Source organism: Papio anubis, unplaced genomic scaffold (assembly GCF_008728515.1).
Source record: "Papio anubis isolate 15944 unplaced genomic scaffold, Panubis1.0 scaffold733, whole genome shotgun sequence".
NCBI classification, from domain to species: Eukaryota; Metazoa; Chordata; class Mammalia; order Primates; family Cercopithecidae; genus Papio; species Papio anubis.
In genome coordinates this window covers 993-14,242 of record NW_022167555.1, presented here as the reverse complement: position 1 = coordinate 14,242, position 13,250 = coordinate 993, and the positions used below count along the sequence as shown (strand labels likewise).

Sequence of the window (13,250 nt, the reverse complement as noted above, 5' to 3'; positions counted from 1 at the left end):
TGACCTCAAGGGATCTACTTGCCTCAGCCTCCCAAGTTGCTGAGATTATAGGCGTGAGCCACTGCACCTGGCCTCATAGCCTTTAAATCACCTCAGAGACCTTAACCTGGTGTCGAGAATTCAAACAACTTATTACCACTGATCTCTGGGAAGTTCATGAGATTTTGCCACTTGAAAATAATCATTCATGCATCATCCTATTGTTTGTATAAAAGAAGCTTCTTTAGCACATCCTATGTCTGAACATACTCCCAAGGGGATGGACAGAAAAATAAGTAAGGTATCTGTCTTCAAGCAAACCTTACCTTTTAATTTGAAACAAATACTGTATTGCAATAAGTTCATGTGGGCCAAGACTATATTTATAACCTGGAGGCCCTAACTTCCTATTTTAACAGGTATTTTATGATGACTTTCCATGATCTGGGTACCATGGGCAACTTGGATCCAGATTCCAAGGGTCCTTGAAATATTTGGGTGTTTGTATTTCCCTAGTATATGGGTATCCAGTAAATGGCTCCAGAGGTTTCCTAGGGGGAGAACTTGGAAAATCATTATCATTTATTTGGGTCCTGGAGTTGCAGTGTCCTTTTCCTGGGGTACTGCCCTCCACTCCAGCGGAGTTCAGGATCTGAAATTAGCTCAGATCAAGGCTATGGATGTGACACTTTATCGGGGCTACCTCTCAACCTCCTGGTAGACAGCATTTATTTCACTTGATTGTTTTCTCTCCATTTAACCCTATGGCTGGTCCACTGTATTGGCCATCTACAGAATTATGTCATTCATTCAGGCCTAGCTGTCTGCCACTCATTACTGTAAGTGAATCTTCTTAGATTCTAACAATGAAGGGTGAACACCAGGCCTCTATGTATCTGGGTCCATCATCCCCCATCAGGGGGTTCGGTTCTGGAAAGGCACATTGTCCTTTCTATCTGAGGCTACTGCAAAGAGACCACTACTGACAAGGTTGGCAGGATCCCTGTTATCAGTGCTTAATCTTAATGTTTGGTAATTTATGCTTCTAACACCTTAAAACTTGAATTCAGAGAAAGGAAGTAGAGGCTACTGTAGCTGAGATTTCAAAGGCCACAGAAAAGTGTATGCCTTAGTCTCAAAACAAATAGAAGCAATCGGAAAACCAGGCCAAAAGGAAAACAAGAATAGGATTCAATTTTTTTTGCATTCTAGTACTCAGATCTTAGTCTTAGACCCCTCATTGGGCTGGCTGATAGAATTCCTAGAAGCAACAAGCAATTTCATCATCTGATAGCCAATTTCACCATTTTTTTATTGTTATCATTATTAGCATTGTCTCTTACATTTTCTTATTTATTTCTGAATAGGTAAAATAAGATTTCCTTACAAAATTCAAGAGTTTAAAGTGAAGAGTATGTGGTCCTTCAACCTCTACATTCAACTGGTTCTTCCCAGAAGGAGCTAATAATAATAGATTTTCATTAATCTTTCCAGAGATATATTTGCATGCTTGTATATAATAATTGTATTTTTTCCTTGGTGATAAGATAATCTACATTGCTTTACAACTTTTTGTTTGTTTGTTTTTTCATTTTACAATATCTCTTCAAGACCATTCTTTACTGGTATAAAGAGAGCTTCACTGTCAATTTGTTTACTGGCTATATAGTATTGCAGTACATGCACATACTAAAATTTATCTTACCAATCTTATGTGAAGGACATTCAAGTACATTCCAATATTTTGCCATTAAAAGCAATGGCCCAGTGGACCTCTGGTATGTAAATGATTTTTCAAAATTATATTTCCTAAAAGTGAACATAGTTTTTCAAAGTGTGTATGGATCTGTTCTATCTCATGTGGGCCAGGCACTGATATCCTCTAACAAGCACCTTTTATGTTTAAAACTTTGCTAAATGAGGGCCAATCGTCGTGGTTCATGCCTGTAATCCCAGCACTTTGGGAGGCCGAGGCGGGTGGATCATTTGAGGTCAAGAGTTCGAGACCAGCCTGGCCAACACAGTGAAATCCCATCTCTACTAAAAATACAAAAATTAACTCGGTGTGGTGGTGTGCACCTATAATCCCAGCTACTAGGGAGGCTGAAGCAGGAGAATCTCTTGAACCCAGGAGGCAGAGGATGCAGTGAGCCGAGACTGCACCACCGCACTCCAGCCTGGGCAACAGAGTAAGACTCTCTGAAAAAAAACAAAACAAAACAAAACAAAACTTTGCTGAATGAAAATGAAAAACATACAGATCAGGATCAAAAATAGTGCAAAGCATATATGTATGATCTATAATATCCTTAATAGAGGAACTCATGCTATTTAAAGAGCGAACTCACACCTTTGACAACCTGACCAATTAATTTAGCAGGACCAGACAATATTGAAGGTAGCTCATTGACAAGTTTGTCCAAGGTATGCGCAATCCAGGAAGTATCATCATTTTTTGTAGTATCAATCATATGTTTTAGTTGATTTATCTCTGCATTCATCTCCTCACATTTCTTCTTAAATCCTTCATCAAGCAAATCTTTCTGGACCTAAAGAAAATGTAGGAAGGAAAGTAAATTTTTAAAAATCCCTATTCTCTTAAGACTCACATTTTGTATTTAAGACCTGTGTGAAACTTCCTTTATTTTACTCCTAAAAACATTTTATCAATGATTAGAGGAGAATTTGGACCTAGACATTGTGAGGAAGCATAGTTTACAACTTTACTAATATTCACCCACATTATGGTTTTGCTATGGTGCTAACTCAGGTATGAGGACAAATTCTACATGTTCCTGCCCAAAAGATGCCAGTTGGGAGGTAGCCATTGGTCTGATTGCATAAATTCTCAGTCCCAATTGGGCAGCATGGTCACCCATATTGTAGGAATGAAAGGAACTTATAAGCTGATGTAGAAATCCCTTATGAGAGAACTTTCAGATGGACAACACAAGAATTCTCCCTACACTGTGTGCTAATTTGGGCAGGCTACCCACACAGGGTAACAACTGCAGCAAGTTTCCCTTTCCTGTCCTTTTAAGTCCGGAAATTTCTGAGAGTTGTACGTCAGCATAGATCTACCTCAGGGTGTTTGGGTGGTAGTAGAGCTCCTGGTAATATGTGCTTGGTGAAGGAAACCAGTTGCCGTTCACATCAAATACACTGTGTGGAATGTATGTTTAACCTCTTGAGATTACTTTTAAAATCTCCCCAAACAGCAGCTCCAACCATATTTATATTCCCCAAGGACTTGTAGGGATCATAGTCAACCTCACCTCTCCAGAATCTAAGTATAGAGAATATAGAGAAGAATTCCAAGTCTTACTGAAACAATAAAACACACACACACAGACACACACACACACACAGACACACACACACACACAGACACACACACACACACACACACACACACAGAGAAGGATTCAGGGCTTTTAGTGACTCCCAAGCAGCAAATGGTGATGTGCTTCCTTCCAAGATGCTGCTGTAACCTTCACCAGCCCTTCCTGAGGTCCCTGGGCAAGGACCGTCTGGCCTGCTGAGGCCAAGGGCAGACTTACCTTCAGCTTGTGCTCCAGCATCATATTCTGCTCTCTCAATAGCTGTTCTCTCTCCGTCTGCAGCTTCTCCTTCAGCTGGGCTATGTTTTCCTTGAGACTCTTCTCTTGAGCCTCCATCTGTTGCTGCTGCTCCTGTAATTTCTGTTTTAAAAGTTCCTGTTCCTTCTCAGCTGCCTCCTTCTTGGCCCGATCCACTGCTCCATGAAGGTATTAGAAAGAGAAGAAAATAATAGGTAAAGATTCATCTCCACTTTTCTGAGCTCAGAGACTAAACCAAATCTGAAAGGCAGGGTGAGAAATCACAGAATTTACCCAGGTCCACGCCATTAAGAGAACATTTGAGAATGTGATGGGAAAGGCTCTGCCTGTCTGGCTGAGGTACAATCATAGCTCCCCTTGTTATTTTCAGATTTAGCAGAGTGTGTGCTCCACACAAGAGGAAATTCCTCATTTTGGATCTGTTCGAGGGCATTGTATAAACATAGCCCTCCTGCTGTCAGCTGAGCCCTGCCCCATACCTGCTACTGCCTTCTCTCTATCAGTGAGGGCTTTATCCGACTGCAAGATGGATTTCTCTATCACCACCTGTGACTCCAGGAACCTCTGGAAGACCTCTTTTGCCTATGGAAGCAAGAAAAAGCACTTAGATTTCTTTGAAAATCGATGTTCTGGACATTAGTGTTGCAAAAACAATTATGGTCTTGTAACTTTTGCTTGATGCCTAAAATTCTAAAGTGGCCCCCTACAAAGTGTGCAGGCTCTTTAGTGTGACCGGAGCCCCTCCTCAACTCCTGCTTCCTGTCTCCCTCGCGTGCCTCTCCCACGGCTATAATATCTCCCTGTACCTGCTTTGGGTTCTGGCCAGGCAGAACTATGTGTACAGGTGTACAAACTCCCAATCTCTGATGCTTATATATGGTTGTCTTCCAGTATGCAATGCTGCCTCTAATCTATGCTCTTGCTTTCTCCTGCCACTTGCTGGCTACAACTTTAGGCAAGTTATATAATCATCCTTGGGTACTAAATTCAGATCTGTAAAATTTCCAAAATAAAGGTGCTTCTTAAAGTCATTAGGAAGATGAAATTAAAATGTCTAGGGAAGAGTTTGACAGTACACTGTAGGTAATAATAGCTCATTGTGAGTTAGTTGTATTACCATCACCTAGGTGGTGGTAATAAACACCAGGTAGGTAGCCCATTTTCCACAGGTCCATAAATGTCATTACTCTGTATGCAATTGTCTATTTATTTCATACTCTCTCATTTTAATCGACTTTGAATGCAAAGATTCTACTTTAACCACACAAATCACCAGCTCTTGGCACATAACTAATTTTCGTTCTGTCTCTCCTGGATTTCTGAATACTATATTCTTTGTTTGGGGATAAAAATTTTTATTCTAGGAAATAAGTGATAAATAGTGGACATTGAAAGCTAAGGCGTTATGCTATCCCTCTGCTCTCTTATTACCCACAGCTGGTGCCGAAGACTGCATTCACTCTACCCTATAAACTTCCCCATGTTCCCCTTATTCCTCACCTTTACTCCTTTCCTGGGGACTTGCCAATAGTCCTGTTCAATCTTTTTCTTTGTTTCCATGTAGAGCTTGTGCCCTCCAGGAACAGAGAAACTTCCTGCTGAGATGCTTTCCATTAGGCCCTTTGAGAGCTCATTGAGTTTAGCCTGGCAGTATTGAACAGAGGACTCTTCATTCTGCAGCAAGAAATCCCCCTTCTTATTCATTGTGATTTCCTGCAAGGGAGATGTAGAGAGATGTCACCAGAAGAAACATATGGAGGAGATGAAATTCTAAAGAATCTGGTAGAAGAGTCAATCTGACTGTGGTCCTCATGAGAAAAACATTCTAGTGGAGTAGATGTGGAATCAGAAACACAAAATTTCATATATTCACAAAGCTAAAAATTCTCTTCAAGGCTATGGAAAAGTTCATTAACCTTCCTGAGCTTCAGGTTCTTCATCGGTGACATGATGGGACTACATCCCATTATCTCTATGGTTTGTTGCAGCAGGAGTATCCTGTGCTCCTGTCCTCAGTGGTACAAGGATACAAGAAGGAGCAATGTAAGTTAAACAATGGCCCGGAATGAAGATCTGGTAAGAGAATCTTTGTTTCCTGGGAAAGGTAGACTATGCACAGAAAAATTGCACCGCTCAGGGATGACTTGTGCGTGTTCAGAGCAGGCCAGGAATCCTTAGAAGTGCTCACTTAAGGAGGATCTTAAGGGATCTGTATTGATTTTTACCTCAGTTATCAGAAGGTTTTCTGGTTAAGTGCTTAAGGTTTGGGGAGATAAAAGAGGGATATGTAGTCTTTTGAAACTCTATCCCTCATGATAATCCATGATAAGTTATTCCTCAGTGACAGATGAGCATTGGTGTCAATAAAGGCAAGTATAGGCTTCATTCTTCAAGGGGAAGGATGATGAACAGTAATGACTAAGGCAAATTACCACGAGCTTCTTCTGGAATTCCTGGTTTTCATCCTTGAAGGAGTGCTCCATGAAGACTGCAATGGCTTCCCTCTCACAGGCTGCATGCACGTCCAGCAGCTCCTGGAGCGTGTCTGTGGGGAGCTTCACTCGCTGGGCCATCTGCTGGCTATAGTAGTCAGCTGCCCTCTGCATGGCAGCTGAGTTCTCACGCTGGGCCAGAGTTATCACTGCATTCTCCAGACAAGGCACCGCTCCACTGTTGATGGCATCTACGTAAGTCACTGCCAGAGTTCCTAGACCTAAATAGACCAGGAGATTTAGGAGCTAAATATGAAATGAAAGCTCAATGGGATCCTAGGCTACATTTCTGAGAACACACACACGCATGCACACACACACGTGCACACATGCAAACACATACACCCACATCCCTACCTCCTTCTGCTATTATCACTTTTGTTTTCATAATGACTCTTCATTTTTATGGATCACCAGTCCACAGTGCTAAAAAATTTAAATATCTACTTTTATCTAACATACTAGAGGGTATACAGGAAGTACAAATTCTCATTTAAAGATTACAAGAAAAGTAGTTTACACAGATAAAATGATGCAGGGCAAATCATATCGCATTTATTCCTAATTCGGAAGCTACAAATGTATTTTCAGGGAATTATGGGCTAATATTTGTTTATTTCTAGACTTTTTTTTTTTTTTTTTTTTTTTTTGAAGCCCAGGCTGGAGTGCAGTGGTGTGATGTTGGCTCACTGCAACCTCCACCTCCCAGGCTCAAGTGATTCTCCTGCCTCAGCTTCCTAAGTAGCTGGGACTACAGGCATGTTCCACCATGCCCAGCTGATTTTTCTATTTTTTGTAGAGATGGGGTTTCACCATGTTGTTCAGGCTGGTCTCAAACTCCTGAGCTCAAGTGATCTGCGTGTCTCTGCCTCCCAAAGTACGGGGATTATAGGTGTGAGCCACCACCCCCAGCCTTCTAGAGGTTTTTAAACTTCAACATAGCTTTTGTATTCTCTTTGTAAAGAATATTGAACATATAGGACTTACTCTAAGAAAATATTATATGTCTGTTTTTATATTCAGTTAGTTATTTTATCAGCAGAGGATTTTTTTTTTTCAGATATGAGGAAGCCACAGATATCAGTGACAGAGTTTGCAATATTGGAGAGGAATTTGTAAATTGCAGTAAGTGTGATAATTACACACATTTCTTCATTGAGTGTGGATACCTGTATACACATAGTTCTATATGGAATCTAACAAAAATTCTGAGAAACACATTATACAATATATTCAACACACATGAGGCACCACAGAAACGTAAAAAGGAGACTCACGATTCCCAGTGACTGTGATTCCCTCCCTGAGGGTCTTGGTTCTTGCATGTGTGAAGATGTAAGAACGGAAAATGTTTGTTTGTTCCTGGAATTTGGGATCCAGTTGCTTTTCTGACACCTTCTCGATATTGGCTAGAAGGTTTTTGTCATGTGTTGGCCGGTCAAAGACAAAACACTTCCGTTTTGGAAAGAAATGCCTGATGCACTCCCTGGGCAAATTGGATGCTTGAACTTTGGGATTCTTGCCTGAAGGATAAGAAAAACGGAGAATATAGTGAAAATAGTCTTGGTATAAGAGAGCTAAAGGTATTTTTGACAGGGTTTATATTGTCTTTTTGCCATCTTCTAGGCTTACAGACCTCCTTTAACATAAACATTCATGCAAAGCGGTCTAACACAGACATATATTTTTATTAGATAGGCTTTTCTTTGTAATTTCATGTCTAACAATTACCTGGTCAGTCATTTTCTAAACACAGAAAAGCAGAGGGGAAAACAGGGATCACAAGCATCTTGTTTTTAGAAAGTCTTAGCACCCGTTGTAATCTGAATGCTAAAGTACTAATTGTACAAAGAACAAATCTGTCTTGAATAATTCATCCACACTTTAGACTCTCCTTTTCTTAAGTGAACTAGGCTCCATTCCTAGAGCTTGTCAACATACCCCTCAGTCCCCATTTCTACAGACGTCAGTCTAGTCTCAAATACAAATGAAACCCAAGAGATGACGGGCAGTGTTTAGCAGATCACACACCCACTGGACCACCCACAACCCAGGCCACCTGCTGATACCTTGAATCAGCTTCAAGGCATTCTCCAGGTACTCATCTTCTGTGATAGGGTCACCATTCAACTTCAGCTCCAGAGTGAAATCCCGTACAGTCCAAATAAAGTCTGGAAAGAAACTCACGAACTCTGTGGAATCTTCTACTCCATCAGGCCTTGGGTAGGACTTTGCCTTAATGAGTTCTGTGAGCTCCGTCACATAACTAGGACTTAGGTAAGGAAAAGCAACTGTCTGCCCACAATCCACACATTTCTTTTATAAAAATATTATAAACACTGTCTTTTGTCTTGGGTTCCCTGTGCTGCACCAAAGGTAATTAAATTAAAGGGAAGGAGGAAATGACTGGATCTCCATTCCTATAACGTCAATGAAACTTGGTGATTCTGTTCTGTTCCTGGAAGGATACTGCAGCTGCTCCAGGGCCTGGTGGTTGATGGTGCTCATGCTGTTGTAGACGAAGGTGCTGCACAGGAGCACAGCCAGGGCAAAGATCCAGGAGTCATTCTTAGGGTCACCCTAAAAAGCACATTAGAGCAAAGGACTTAGGAGTGTAGTCTTTGGAAATTCACAGAGACATTTATTTTGTCAGTCTTTCATTTATGATTTCAGCTAATGTACTTGCTGTACAAAGAAGATAGACATGAATGTAAACAAAAGTTTGACAGTACAATATGACTTCTAATCACAATTTCTTTTTTTTTTTTTTTTTTGAGACGGAGTCCTACTGTGTCTCCCAGACTGGAGTGCAGTGGTGTGATCTCGGCTCACTGCAAGCTCTGCCTCCCCGGTTCAGGCCATTCTCCTGCCTCAGCCTCCCGTAAAGCTGGGACTACAGGCGCCCACCACCATGCCCGGCTAATTTTTTTTTTTGTATCTAATCAAAATTTCTTTACATATAAAATGATTCTAATCTTCATAGGGTTTTTCTTTTCCTCAATTGGATGAAATAAGATGCATATATGGAAAAACTAGTAAAATATCTGGTTCGCAGTTGGATATTCATGATGAGTGTTAACACTTCTTCAGTCTAAACATATTTATTGGCCATGCATCATGTAAAAAAACCATACCATAGTATGCATAACTGAGGATTGTAATTATATTCAATTAAATTCAGCAAACATTTATAGGAAACTGAAGAATGTTTCTCACTGTTCTAATGTTTAGGAAAGCAAATTTAATAAATTTACTCTCAAGATGACTATTTCGAAGTTGTGACAAACATTCATAATGATGAATCCAATAAAAATGACAATATTTTTAAAGAGATAACATCTTAGTAATGTACATAAGAAGTGGAACCCATAGCTATAATGTTAAATTAAAAATTACAAGTCTATCCTAGAAGATAAGAGCTATGAAAATTGAAGAAAGTGTATGTGGTATGAAGGCTTCCTGGAAGTCATGAGCCAAATGTTAAAGAATTGATAGAATGTGGATTTGAAGAAATGAAGGTGATTCTGCAAGTAGAAAGACCCACAGAAACAAAATTAGAGATTGTAGATTTCAGGAATCTTTGCAATAAGAATAGAGTTTATTGGTCTGACTGAGCAAAGGGTAAGTGCAGAAGATAAGACTGAATAGGGAGCTCAAATACCTGGTTGATTAAAGGCACTAAAGGTCAGGCTAAATTTGTCTTTATAAATTAGAGCATGTCTAAATTATAGATAGTCCAGGAATTATTTCTACCCTAAAAAGCACGTGTAACTGTTTCCTAAAGCAAATATAAAAATTGAGATCTAGAGATTTCTACATGATTCCAGAAGATTCTATATGAAATTTTGGAGGTAGGAAGAATAGCCTATTCATTACTTTATGCCCAACAATCCCTAATTTTTTTTTTTTTTTTTTTTTTTTTTTGAGACGGAGTCTGGCTCTGTCGCCCGGGCTGGAGTGCAGTGGCCGGATCTCAGCTCACTGCAAGCTCCGCCTCCCGGGTTTACGCCATTCTCCTGCCTCAGCCTCCCGAGTAGCTGGGACTACAGGCGCCCGCCACCTTGCCCGGCTAGTTTTTTGTATTTTTTAGTAGAGACGGGGTTTCACCGTGTTAGCCAGGATGGTCTCGATCTTCTGACCTCGTGATCCGCCCGTCTCGGCCTCCCAAAGTGCTAGGATTACAGGCTTGAGCCACCGCGCCCGGCCAACAATCCCTAATTTTAAAAAAAGTAATCAATGAGGATTCTTCTTAGAAGTGGGACTTGTGACAAACAATAAACTATTTAGACAGGAGTATATTACTGTTTGATAGATGACTTTAGAGTACCTATAAAAATCCCAAAGGCATTTTGTTTATTATTATTATTATTTTGTAGAGATGGGCTTTCACTATGTTGCCCACGGTGGTTTCTAACTCCTAGCCTCAAGCCACCTCCGCTGTCTCAACCTGGCCCCAATAATGTTCTTAAATAAATATAAAAAACAATCCTAAAATTAACACAGAATCACAAAATGCCCTGAATAATCAAAGTAATCTTGAACCAGAAGAACATAGCCTGGGGCATTATATTTCTTCATTTCAATATATATTGCAAAGCCACAGTAGCCAAAATAGTATGATACTGGCATAAAAACAGACATATAGATCAATGGAACAGAATAGACAATGCAGAAATAAATGTATACATCCACAGTGAACTCATTTTTGACTAATGTGCTGAGAACATACATTGAAGAAACAATGGTCCCCTCAATAAATGGTGCTGGAAAAACAGATATCCACATGTATGCAGGAGATCTATATTTGATCCCACTTACACCATACACAAAAACTACTGAAAATGGATTAAAGACTTAAATGGAAAGCTAGAAACTGGATCCAGAAATCCCACTACTGTGTATACATCCAAGGAAACTGAAGTGACTATGTCAAAGAGAGATCTGTTCTTTTATATTTATTGCTTACTATTCACAATAGCCAAGGCATGGAGTCAACCTGTTTCCATCAACAGATGAATTAATTTTTAAAAATGTGAAATCTATACACAGTGAAATACTATTAAGCCTCCAAAAAGAAGGAAATCCTGTCATTGGCAACAACCTGGAGGAATCTAGAGGATGTTAAGCTAAGTTAAATAAACCAGGCACAGAAAGGCAAACACTGCATGATTTTACTTACATGTGAAATCTAAGAGTTGAACTCATGGCAGCAGAAAGTAGAATGATGGTTACAAGGAGCTAGTGGAGAGGGGAAAAGGAAAGTTGGAAAATGTTAGGTAAAGGATACAAAATTTTAGTTATATAGAAGAGGGAAAAAAAGATATGAAGCCATAAAAATACCAGAAGAATATACAGGGAAAAAATTTGACGTTGGTTTGGGCAATGATGTTTTTAGATATGACACCAAAAGCACGGTGACAAAAGCAAAATTAGACAAATGGGATTGCATCAAATTAAAATGCTTCAGATAACAAAGGAAACAAGCAGCAGAGTGAAAATGCAACCAAGGGAAAGGGAGAAAAATATTTGCAAACCATATATTTGATAAGGGGTTAATATCCAAAATATATAAGGAACTTATATAACTCGATAGCAAATAAAACCTCATACCTCATTAAAAATGAACAAAGGTGCTGCAATAACTTGCGTGCATGCGTCTTTATAATAGAATAATTTATGTTTCTTTGGGTATATACCCAGTAATGGGATTGCTGGGTTCAATGGTAGTTCTGTCTTTAGCTCTCTGAGGAATTGCCATACTGTCTTCCACAATGGTTGAACTAATTTACACTTCCACTAATGGTGTAAAAGCCCACAGCCTCACCAGTATCTGTTATTTTTTGACTTTCTATTAATACCCTATTCTGACTGGTGTGAGATGGTATCTTACTGTGGTTTCCATTTGGATTTCTGTAATGATCAGTGATGCTAAGCTTTTTTTTCATATGATTGTTGGTCACATGCATGTCTTCCTTTCATTACAGCACTATTCATAATAGCAAAGACATGGAATCAACCTAAATGCCCATCAGTGATAGCCTGGACACATAAAATGTGGTAAGTAAACACAATAAAACACTATGCAGCCATAAAGAAGAACAAAATCATGTCCTTTTCAAGGACATGGATGGGCCTGGAGGGCATTATCCTTAGCAAACTAATGCAGAAACAGAAAACCAAACACTGCATGTTCTCACTCATAAGTGGGAACTAAATGATGAGAACATGCAGACACCTAGAGGGGAACAACACACACTGGGGATTATGGGAGGGTGTGGGAGGGGAAGAGGGAGAGAAGCAGGGAAAATGACTAATGGACACTAGGCTTAATACCTGGGTGATAAAATAACCTGTACAACCGACCCCCATGACATGTTTATCTATGTAACAAACTGCACATCTTGCACATGTACCCCTGAAATTAAAATAAAGATTAAAAAATGATTAAAGAACCTGAATACACATTTCTCAAAAGAAGACATACAAATGACCAATATGTATATATAAAAGCGTATAAAATTGCTAATTATTAAGGAAATGCAAATTAAAACAAAAATAAGATATCACCTGACATATTTAAGATGGCTATTTCCAAAAGAATTAAAAATAACAGTTATTGGCAAGAATATAAAATAAGGGAACATTTGCTGTTTTTTGGAGTGTAAATTCATGCAGCTATTATGGAAGAAGTATGGAGGTTCCTTAAAAAATTAAAAATAGAACTACAATGTGATCCAGTAATCTTGCTTTTATGTATAAATCCAAATGAAATTAAATCAATATTTTAAAGAGATATCTGTACTTTCATATTCATATTTATATTTAAATATGGAAGTATGAATATTTAAATATATCCATAATAATTGCAGCATTATTCACAATAGCCAAGATATGGCAACTACCTGAATGTCCATCAATAGACGAACAGAAAAAGAAAACATAGAGTACGTGTATGTGCATTGTATTAGTCCGTTCTCATGCTGCCCAATAAAGACATACACGAGACTGGATAATTTACAAAGGAAAGAAGTTTGACTCACAGTTCAGCATGGCTAGGGAGGCCTCAGGAAACTTACGATCATGATGGAAGGGGAAGCAAATACATCCTTCTTCACATGGTAGCAGGAGAGAGAAGAATGATAGCCAAGTAAAGGGGGAATCCCCTTATAAAGCCATCAGC

General features: G+C 39.3%; 1 protein-coding gene across 2 annotated transcripts; it reads right to left on the bottom strand.

The window, feature by feature from the left end:
- Positions 1 to 508: 508 nt before the first annotated feature.
- On the bottom strand, positions 509 to 11,298 carry LOC101022261 (guanylate-binding protein 6). 2 transcript variants are annotated; one of them, XM_031662538.1, is made up of 9 exons: positions 11,250 to 11,298; positions 8,541 to 8,650; positions 8,140 to 8,336; positions 7,348 to 7,593; positions 6,011 to 6,291; positions 5,079 to 5,291; positions 4,058 to 4,160; positions 3,540 to 3,733; positions 509 to 2,528 (listed from the first exon to the last, which is right to left on the bottom strand). In XM_031662538.1, exons 2-9 carry the CDS (start codon positions 8,576 to 8,578, stop codon positions 2,307 to 2,309), a joined length of 1,494 nt encoding a protein of 497 aa, XP_031518398.1. In that variant the 5' UTR covers positions 8,579 to 8,650; positions 11,250 to 11,298; the 3' UTR covers positions 509 to 2,306. The 2 variants fall into 2 exon arrangements, with proteins under 2 accessions (XP_031518398.1, XP_031518399.1); XM_031662539.1 differs by lacking the exon at positions 11,250 to 11,298 and adding an exon at positions 10,178 to 11,228.
- Between the last annotated feature and the right edge of the window lie 1,952 nt (positions 11,299 to 13,250).

Bases quoted from the DNA above. Each gene is read 5' to 3' on its own strand.
- LOC101022261 (XM_031662538.1), bottom strand. From the start codon at position 8,578: ATGAGCACCATCAACCACCAGGCCCTGGAGCAGCTGCA. The intron at 7,594-8,139 runs GTATCAGCAGGT...CTTATCCTTCAG, and splicing joins TGCCTTGAAGCTGATTCAAG to GCAAGAATCCCAAAGTTCAA. The intron at 2,529-3,539 runs GTAAGTCTGCCC...CATTTTCTTTAG, and splicing joins TGCTGGAGCACAAGCTGAAG to GTCCAGAAAGATTTGCTTGA.